This window comes from Acanthisitta chloris, unplaced genomic scaffold (assembly GCF_000695815.1).
Source record: "Acanthisitta chloris isolate BGI_N310 unplaced genomic scaffold, ASM69581v1 scaffold16606, whole genome shotgun sequence".
Classification (NCBI taxonomy): domain Eukaryota; kingdom Metazoa; phylum Chordata; class Aves; order Passeriformes; family Acanthisittidae; genus Acanthisitta; species Acanthisitta chloris.
This window is the reverse complement of record NW_008677763.1, coordinates 62,272-73,050: the sequence shown is the minus strand read 5'-3', so window position 1 is coordinate 73,050 and position 10,779 is coordinate 62,272. Positions and strand designations below refer to the sequence as shown.

Below are 10,779 nucleotides of genomic sequence, written 5' to 3'. Positions count from 1 at the left end.
ATTGCCATCAATCATAAGAGGAGCCTTTACTTACTGTGGTGCTACTGAAGTGCCAACATATATATATAAAGTAAACTTGCTATCAAATGGAGATGTACATGTTCTGGCAGCTTGAGTAGAATCTAGGGTTTTTTCTTTTTTTTATTAACTGACTTCATGACATAGTGCCATGTTATCTATTTTATGTGTTGCAAATAAAAAGAAGTAATGTGGATGGACTATGGGAATCTCAAAGTGAAAAAAAGCCATTTCCTTCTGACACACTATCTCATGTCTTCAGACCCCACAGCGATCTGACAGGCTGATATTTAATCAAGTGCAGTGGAAGTTCTAATCTGAATAACTGCAACCAGTTTTTATTTTGAATACTAATACCTTCCAATTTTACTTAATCCCCAACCGATATACCTTTCCAGAAGGGAGGAGTGGTACTGAAAACAACTATCCTTTTTTAAAAATAGCAGAAGCTTTGTCACTGGCCTCTGGAAGGCTTAGCTGAGCCTGCGGTGCCTAGGAAAGCCCTGTGCTTCAGGACAAGATTTCTACACTGAGCTTGACTGCCGGGGTTTGTGTGGGGACCTGAAGGACATGAGCTGGGAGAGCTCAAACCCCCTTGACCTGTCAGTGTACCTCTGGTGCTCTCAGAAAGGTTTCTGGCTCCTTGGGTCTCCCTGTGTGCAGACCTCATCGCTCTCTGGATACATTTCAGCATCAGGAGAACTTTGTTCACAATTGAATAGTATCAATATTTGCACAGACCATGTTTCCAAGGGCTGTTTTCAAGTGCTGTTAAAGTCAGTGGCAAAGCTTTCTTCCACTTCTGTGGAAACAGAGCTGCTCTTGGAGCAGTCTGAAGAAAAACTGGTAACTGCAGAAAAAGTAAAGTGCTTTCAGGAAAATAAATAAACTGAGAAAGAATAATGTGATTTTTCACTAGTAATCAGGTGCTGGAGAAGACAAACTGGAATCTAAGAAACATAAATTAATTAATATGTGTGGAAATCAATAGAACAAACACCTGCATGGCACTGACAACTGGGCAGGAAAATTTCTACTAGGAGATGTGCAGCCATAAGCACACACTGGGCACCCACACTGGAGGTGCAGAAGAAGCACTTCTCAGGGGTTAAAGGCAAGTTAAAGGGATTTGAACCGGACATGAAGGATTATCAGGGCTAACAGCAGGTGCTCAGAGTCACCCTTTTGTGCTTCACTGTCCCTGTCTGTGATCTGGGAGAGCCAAAAATGAAGCTGAAAGGCCCATGTTCAGCTGCAGACTGCTGTGTGCTGGTTACAGCCCCAGCAGATGCTGGAGATAGGTGGTGATGCCAGGCTGTCCTGCTGGTCTGTGGCTGCACAGCGCACACAGCAGATTTTGAGAGATAGGTGGCAATGCATGCCATCATATCTCTGTTCACATCTAGATTGTTGATCTTGGTGGGTGCTTCATCTTTGAAGCACTATTTCTTCTTTCTGATTGTGCAACAGATGCTAAACAGGATGGCAAAACCTCTCAGAACATCTGAGTCTGGAGGGCTGTGGGGCAGTCCCAGAGGCAAAGGTTTCATCTGCACCTTGAGCTCCAGCCTGCCCTATGGCACAGTGTCTTCTCAGGGATAAGCTCTGCCCTCCCCATCAGGCAACACCGCAACTTGCTCCAAAAATGCTGATGGAGCCCTGTGGTTCTTCACAGAGGTAAAAGGCTCCCATATTACTCCCCCAAAAACGCTGCCCTCACTCCCTGCCCCTGCCTGAGCCATCAGAGCATCTCTGTGGCAACCACTTCCAAAAGAGCACAAGGCATGGGGGCAAAAATGGTGTGCTCCCCTGGGAAAGGTGGCACTTCTGCAACATCCTTCACTGCATTTTGATTTTGCCCTTTCTGTGCTAGTTGTGGCTTTTTGTTTTTGTCCTTGGAGAGGAAATTTTTGGCTTGATATCATCCAGAATTGTTGCTTTGCTTACACTGTCTCCTGTAGCATAAAAATCTGATTCAAGCAACTGAGTTTAATGCAAGCCCCACTCTCTGGCGTATATTCTTGAAACTAGACCACAAGATGTGTTCAGTGATTTGATTAATTTTGCTGCTTTCCTGGCAAGAAGCTGTCTTGGCAGAGGCAGATGGAAGCAGCTGAGGTTTTGCAGATAAAACCACCTGCACACATTGCTGTGTAAAACCCAACTTGCCTTTATGTAACTCCTTTTACACAGTCCTGTCTCAAACCTCTGTATCCACATGGGCAGAGCACAGCTTTGCCAACCCAGAGCTGGTCTCACAGCCTCCTCTGTCACCAGCTGGCAGAAGGAGTGAGATCAGCAATTTCGGTGATTTTTGCCTTCTAGCTTCTGTCCTCCACGCTGGGAGCGGCAGCAGCAGCAACAGCAGCAGCACATTCAGCTTTCCACAGCAAAACAGATAACGCTGAGAGCTACCTGCCACCATCAGCAATTGCCTGCTCTCTATGGCTTTTGTTATTACAGCCTACCCTGTCTCTCTAGCAATCCTCTCTCATAGGACAGGGTGAGCAGAAAGCAGGTTTCCCAGCAGGCTGTACTTAATGCCAAGTCCTCAGGTGGCTGAGAGCAGCCTCGCTATCTGCAGCAGCCCCTGGCCATACTGATTGGCTCAGCTGAGTTTAAAATCTCTATGATTTCAAAGTGAGCATTGGCTTTGGCTCCAGTACCTCTTCCACTCTCATGCCAACAGTGGCTGCAGGAGGTGGCAGCACTGTAGGATGCAAGAGCTTCAGCCTGCTGGTTTGCAGCCAGTCCAGGTACAGCAGCTCCATCTCTGCTAAAACCTGTACTCAGGTTTCCTCCCAGCTCACGACATTGCTGCTGCTCCCAATAGGAGCTGCAACTGGAGATAGGGGACAGGATCCAAACTTTGTTGAACATCTTGGCAAGTAGGAAAAAATGAGAAAGAAAGGAAGCACAAGGTTTTGTGGAAGTTAAATCAAGTCTGGTCTTCCATGGAAAAATTGTGAGAAGTGTTTATTTTCCAGAGATAAATCTGGGGATTTTGTCATTGAAAATGTGGTATTTTTAGCAAAAGTGGCAGTACTTTTTTTTCTTTTTTTTTTTTTTTTTAAACTTTCGAAATTTAGAGGTTTTTTAGCTTACATATATTTTCTGGAAAAGCAAATACTACTTTGTGTTAGAGAAGCTCCAACTTTGTGGCATAGATTTATTACTTTGAACATTTTCATCAGTGTATTTCTGCTTCGTGTCTCATTTTTCTGTTGTTTGACAAAGATTTAGGGCTTTTTACATTCATTTGGTGATGGTGCTAATGTTGGACTAATCTAACTTCACTGTGACATCTAAGTAATACAGTCAATATTTAGCAGTAACCAGAATGAATAACTTTTCTTATATTATTTTTTGAGGACACAGCAGCAGCAGCTCTGTTTCCCAATGCAAGAAGCTCAATCCATTGACCTCAGTGTCATTCAGCCAAATGCTGTGAGAGAGGTTGCTGCAGCAATACAACCTAATATCAGATTAGGACAGTCTGACTTAAAAATCAGACTTCTTTGGAAGATGCAAAACAATTTTTTGCCAAATACTAGAGCATGTTATATAGACATCTTGCTTTGGGCCACAGTGTATAGCCATCACCCATGAAAAAATAGTTTTCCTCATTCTTGAGTTACAGAAGATGAATTTCTGAATTGCAACTCTGGAGTTACTGCTTCTGTGGACACTGATGCCTACTTCATTTAACTGATGAAGAAATCCTGGAAACTCTGACTTTTGCTTTCATTTGCCCCAACTTTTGTGAGACCAGAGACTACAAGTAAGTGAAGCACTGCTTAGTTTGTTGTGGGTTTGATTTTTCCCCCCCAGTTCCCATCTGAGCAACGCTTTTGGAGCTGCAAAGTGTGATGGCACCAGTAAGTGTCCACGTATTGGACTCTGACTTGCAGCTTTGTGTTTCAACAGGTGGCACGTGGAAGCCAAGGGAAAGCCATCCTGACTGAAAGCTGCTGAGCAAGGGATGGGATAGTTGGTATAATTTAGCAGTTGAATTTTTGGGCAGCATGAGTTGTGTGTGTCTGTACATTAAAGTTGTTTTGCCAATGCCCTATGTCACACAAAATGTCTAATTTGGGAGGCTTCATGATCACAGTAATAAGGAACAGTTTTACACTAAAATATCTCTTCACAGAAGTGGTAACTCTCCTTTTTGTAATGATTTAGCTGGTTTTAAAGGATAGCTTCAGAAACCCATAACCACAGAGATAACTAGCTTGATACAGAAGCATATTGACTAACATCTGGCTGCTGGTGCCCAAAGGCTGCAGCACTGCAGTAGTGCTGTATAAATACAACTTAATGAACACTTCTGCTAAGAAGCTGAGAAGGGGGTTCACTATTGCCCTGCAGAAATACCCTACCAGCATTGCCAGAGCCCTTGCTGCCAGGAGCAATGTCTGCATGGCCAGATTCTGCCTGCTGAAAACCTCCCTGAATTCAGACACATGTCCCTGCAGCTGTTGTGGTTGAGCCACACCTTCACCATTTATTTCATGGTCCAGACTTCACTGCATATCACATGCATTTAACCATCCCTTCACCCTGGCAGAAGCAGTTCTCCTGCCTCCCCACACTTGGCTGGTCTTCTGCCACCCCACTGACACACACAGCATTTGTGTGTGTTTTTTCAGCCTGTCTACCGAACATGCACAAGAGGAGAAGATTTGGTAAACAAACTAATACTTTCAGTAGGGGATGACTATTGCCTTGAGACATAATTAACATTTTTCAGCATCATTAAAATTAGACCGTGACTCAGTGTTGTAAGCAACAAAAGTCTTAGTTTATTTGTATAAAGCTAAGAGACATTTGCATAGTGCAAATGAGCCGCACAGAGATGATGGGAGAAATGACAATGGGAGAGCATCTGTGTTGTACCACAGCTGCAGAAGAGGTGTCAGAGCCCGATGGGTACATGCAGAGACAGGAGCAGGTAGCTCCAGGCACTCTGTCATAAAGCAGCCAGATAGGAACCAGGGTCATCAAGCTTTTTTTGGGTGTGCAGCCAAGTAAGAACACTAGCGGCAGAAAATGTGGAGGAGGAAGGTTATGCTGAACTAAAGAAGGTGCAAGGAGTACATGAAAGCTGAGCAATACCCCTGTGCAGATACTGAGTCAGATGGGAATCTGTGAAGAGCTGTGAGGAAACTTTGTCTTGTAGAATAAGGAAACTGCTTGAAAAAGTGTTGTCCAGATGTAGCCATGGCTGTAGCTTCATATACGTACTATATATAACCTGGCCACGGGCAAGAAGTGCTTGTGGTGCTTTTGGCTTTGGTGTGTATTTGGACTTATTTTTTTTTCAAAAGGAAGCTGAAAGCAATTATATCTGTATACACACAACAAATTTGTTGAAGGCTATAAAATTGAGGGAAGCATAGCACATAATACAGAGGATTTTCCTGATGTGATTTTGCTTCTTCCTCTATCCCCTTTTTGTTTGTCACTGTGTTACTCAAAGTAGAGAGCTTTCCAGCACAGTCTGTATCTACAATCACATTGTGCAAGTCCACAAGGTACACACATTACCAGCAGCTCTTTGTAAAAAGAAATACAAGCATTACAAAGCAAGTGAATGTCCAGAGTTTTCATCTTTTTCTTCTGCAACAATCAATGCTTCATTCAGCAACAAACAGCAATAAACCCATTCTGTAATATGTTGCTTGAATGCCAGGAGCCAAATCTGACAGCCCTTTGCTCACAGAGACCATAAGTTTCTCCCTGTTCAAAGGTTTCCCTGGCACCAGGTGGAGAAGAAGGTGAAGTGCTGTCTTGGGAGGACTGTTTTTCTCCAGCAGGCTGCATCAAATATAGTGACATCTCCATGACTTTAATCAGTCAGAACAAATTTGAGCAGCACGGAGGATGAGAGAGGACTCTTTTCACCCTTAGACTCTGGAATTGTGAGTACAACTTGGTAAAGAAGAATTTCAATCAAGCCAGAGGAACTGAGACTGCACAGTGAGGTGATCCCCAATCCCACAGTGCAGCAAAGCAGCTTGGATGTCCCATGGCCACACTGCTCTGCTTGTCATGCAATCATGTGGCTGTAGCAGCTTTACCTCCAAGTGTGTGCTCCACAGCATGCAGCATACAAGGAGGACTGTGAAGTGGCTCAGCCACGTAATATATTAGAAAAAATAATAGATGTCTGTAAAGAAAAAAACCCACAATGTAAAAAATAAACAAACAAACAAACAAAATGAAACTGTCTCCAGGCAATTTACAAGTTACTTTTTTTTTTAAAAAAAGGCCTTCTGATCACTGGCAGGATCCATGATGTTTCATCCATCCTCCTATGTCAGACGTTGCATGAGAACATTGACTGGCCAGATTCATTGTATTTGTATGCAGTCACAGCCATTGGAAGTAATGCCAGTTAAAAAACGTGGTCAGCTCAGCATCTGTCCTGGAAAGTACTTACATGCTACACTAATGCTTGCACAAGAGCTGCACAGAAAGACAACATTGTGCATTTTACAGCCCTGACTCAATTTATAGGAAGGGAAAGTACTTCACTTTACATAGCACATGAAATACTGAAGACCTTTAAAGTATTAGCAGAATTACCTGTGGATCCTGTAATTGGCTCCAGGGCAGATCTTTAACAATAGCAAAAAGTAGAGGCATGCAGGGTTATGCTTTGTTTCAATTTGTGTCTAAAAACTCCTAAAAATTAAATCAGTTTCAGAAAACATCTTCTTAAAGTAGTCCATGTGCCATTTTTCCTGGGGACTCAACTAATTCCCTTTGCAGTTTTCAAGTTCCTGAATCCCCAGGCAACTTGATAGCAACTCTGGTTTACTGTCTTTTTGCAAACTGGTGGACTTTCACTAACCATGGAGGAGCTGCTCTTTAACTACCACTGTTCAAAAGAGATCAGATTCTATTTAACTTGAATTTGTTGCCATATTTCTTGCTTAGGCATTGATAAGAGCTTAACTCTGCGATCAAGAGGGTAACAGATGAGTTCATTAACTTCTATGAGACATGCTGTGATCCTCAGCTGGGACTGCACTGTAATTGTTCTGGATTAACCAGATTTGAAGAGTAAAATCAGGTTGAATTAAATGCAATTTCTGCTGCAGTGGATAATGCTAGCAGCATACTGAGTGCTGAGCTTGGGCTACTTGTCACTGGAATATAGGAGAACTCACTTCCTTGCAGGTATACAGTTGCACTCTGAGCAGGGTGCATGACGGAAGTGGAAACTCCCAGGATACAGGAAAACAAAACAGAAGGATTCAGTGTCCTGCTTGTGTGGGAGAAAAAAAAAGGCACTTCATTCTCACGAAGTTTACTGAATTTTGTAAAAATTGGACATTGTGACATAGGCATCTTCATTGTTTGGTGATCTCATTTCACTATTAGTCAGTGTCTCAGATATGGTGTCATCATTTAGGGGCTCTGGACTGAGCCGACCAGAGGGATCCAGCGGAGGAGTGGAGGAAAGGTTGAAACCACGGTTATGCAGGGGCACCCTGTTGCCATGACACACCTCGTACGTGCTGGAGCTGCAGTTTCCTTTGGTGACCGCAAACTGGCTCATATCCAGGAGGCTGTGCAGGGCTTCAGCTGGCCAGACTCCTCCGTACGTCACAGACAGGTTGAGGTTGCTTTTGTCTGTCATCGCAGGGATCATCTTCAGCTCTGATCCATTCCTGAACTTTTCGGGAAGGCTTGTCTCTGGAGTGGTTGATGACTGCAGAAAATTTTCCAGTTCAGCTTTTGCCCGAATACCATCCACTTTATGGATATGAACATAACCAAAGCTCTCTGGATTAAAGCTTATATCAAAATTCTGTGTGGCAAAGGGAACAGCAAAGTGAGTTAGCAGTGGGCAATAGCTTAAGATAAAAGGTACTTTGATAATTTATTTGACTTTAGAAGGGTATTTATTATTTCTTTAACTCTGAATGTAACACTGAACAGACTTGTTAGTTAGGTTAGCAAAGAATAAACTATCACGGGCCTGAAAACCTCTTTTCCTATTAACCTGGATCTATCTAGTGTCCTGCAGGCAGCTCCACTGAGAGCATTTTATGCTCCACATGGTATGGTGGGAACTGGTGTTTCAGAGATGAGCATCTATTGCATGCCTGCCATTCCACAGGAATGAGTGTGTCTACCCAGGCAGTTTCTTTCAGTTTTACCTCCCTAATTTAGCAGAGAGGGAAGTGAAAGCTTGCCACGACTTCCTGATATGCATTTGGAATCCCTGCACTGGGCAGCACGGTGGGTGGAAGAGTTGTCTTAGACTTTGTATTAAATTAAGACCATGCTAATAATGTACCACCTGGAGAGAATAGCACTGATGATGACTGCAAAAATGAACTAGACATATAGTTTCAAGGCAACAGGTTAATCCTACAATTTACAGTTGGTAGCATTTGTCCATCTGCCTTTTATCTGGCAGAGCAGTTCAGGTACTGCATGGTGTATGAACAATTTTGCTGGCTGTGTAAGGGTAGATGGACATCATCAGAGATGTTTGCAAAGGGTCCCCACCCAGACTCATGATCACAGTTTCATAGAATCACCAAAGCTAGAAGCAGGACCTGGGTTGGGTTACCCAGATCCCTATCAAGCCAAGCCTTGAACATTTTCCCAAAGGAGAGCCTGCCTTGTCTCTGAGCAAACTACAAAATATTTAATTACTCACAAGAAAGATTCTTTTCCTTTATCAAGTTTGTCCTGAAGCAACACATGCTTGTTGACTCTGGTCCTGTCACTATGCAGCCTTGTGGCAAGTGTACCTCCCCCGTCTCTGCACCTACACTTTAGATACTGGAAGGTTGTGAGTAGTATTCCCCACCCTGAACTGCCTTTTTTCCTATATACAAACTTAACTCCTTCAGTTTTTCTTCATGTATTGACTTCCCCAGCCCCCTGTAGCTGCTTTGTGCAAGTCAAAGCTCAGGCACTAGTTGAATTGTCTGTTATTTCCATACCCTTGACTGGCATATGACTGTGCAAATGTGAGCTCCCTTCAATGTAATGCAGAAGTAATTTCTAAAAGATGCCCTAGTTTGTGCAGAAAATGCAGGCACTGTCTCTCATGAGTGTTAGTTTTGCACCCAAGGGTCTATATTCAGGTGGAAATAACGGTGGAAGTACATACATTTTTTGGCTTCCTGCATAGTTGTTCCAGCGTTTTTTTGTGATCAGGAAGGTTTGGCCATACAGCAGGCTTGATCCTGAAGCAGGAATAAAATAGACAAGAAGCAGCAAAAGAGGGGCATGTTGAGATATCAGAGGTTCCTATTGCATAATTTGCATTAATTCTCACAAACCCTTAGGGCTGGCTTGCATTATACAACAGAGAAGTCTCAGAATAAAACAGACAGGAGGAGATGTAAAGGTAACTGAATAGTCATTGTTCTTTTGACTGCACAAACTGTCATGGTCAAAGGAAGACTCTTAGCTACATGCTGGAAAACCAGAAATTACGTGAAGAGCTCATTTGCATCTAGCTGTAACAGGGTTCTACATGGTGAAACCAGTTTCTGCAATTGCAAGAAGATGCTGTGGTTAAAGTGCAAATTTGCTGACGTTTGTCTCTGCATGTTTACCTAAGTCAAAGAATGGCATGTTGTCCCACTCTTTGGCCAGCAAAATTTGCTTCATGTATCTGTACTGTAGCCTTGCCCCACAGGTCTCAGTTTTACTGCCTTGATTAGCAAGGTTCTCACGTTGTGCTGCTAGACACTCAGCTATGATAGGTCCAGAGCATATCGTCCGACTGACAGACAGTTTTGCAGTGATAACTGCCCATGGCAGGAGGACTTGGGACTAGATGATCTTTAAGGTTCATTCTATCCCTTTAACATTCTGTGATTCTATGATATAAATATAACTATACATGTATATGTATATATATTTAATTTTATTTATGTCTGTATATGTGGGTATATATACAGACAGATAAAAACTCCTTTTTAAATGGAAATATCTGGGATTAAAAGGCCTCACCCATTTTTGCTGCAGTTTCACATAAGCAGAACTTCTACCAGAAGTTAAAGAACTGCATGTTCCCAGCAACAGTAAAATGCAAGAACTAGAAATCTCAAGCCACATGTATATTTGAAAATAAAACAGCACTAGGGAGCATTCCCTCTAAGATAAATCCAGTGTCTAAAATGTTTAATTATTAACGTTGGTCTTGGCATGGTTTGGCTGAGTCCAACTAGCACATTCCTAGGTATTCCCTGTGTTTAACTCAGGCATTAGCAGAGCCCAAGTATTGTCCTAAAAAAGCAACTCACACACAGCCACCTCTCTGGACGTGAGTGGAGCTGGATGTCACTGAATGCCATTGAACAGCCCTAGGCCTTCTATCTTGCAAGGAGCTCATCTTCTATGGTTAAACTTACATGTTTCCACTTTAGATTCTAGTTTCATCAGTTTATCTACATATCTATTCATTTTCTCGTAAACTCTAAATGCTATATAACCATACATAGCCATGTTGTTAAAAATATATTTAGTTATCTATCTACGGCTGTGTAGCAAATAAATGAAAAAAAAAAGCCCAATGCAGACAAAGGACTGCTTGGATAATGACCATATCTCCAGTCCCACTTCTGCCATGTCCCACTGCTTTGCTGGAGGATGTGTATCCAGGTTTTGTCACACAGCTGGCTGGATGTGGATCTGGCTGTGCTGGTGGCTGACAGCACCAACCCCTTGTTGCAGAGGGCTCTGCCCTGCTGCTTCTGAAAGTGCTGCAGAGGAAACACC

The 10,779-nt window shown here is 42.9% G+C and overlaps 1 protein-coding gene across 1 annotated transcript in view; it reads right to left on the bottom strand.

Annotated features, from left to right (window-relative positions):
* Positions 1–7,336: 7,336 nt before the first annotated feature.
* The window catches only part of IL7R (interleukin 7 receptor), a 14,586-nt gene continuing 11,143 nt past the window's right edge, over positions 7,337–10,779 (bottom strand). Inside the window, exons 7-8 of the mRNA XM_009076645.1 lie at positions 9,161–9,236; positions 7,337–7,840 (exon numbers count right to left, since the gene is read on the bottom strand). Coding sequence (XP_009074893.1) covers positions 7,337–7,840; positions 9,161–9,236 — 580 coding nt within the window. The remainder of the gene's footprint in view (positions 7,841–9,160; positions 9,237–10,779) is intronic.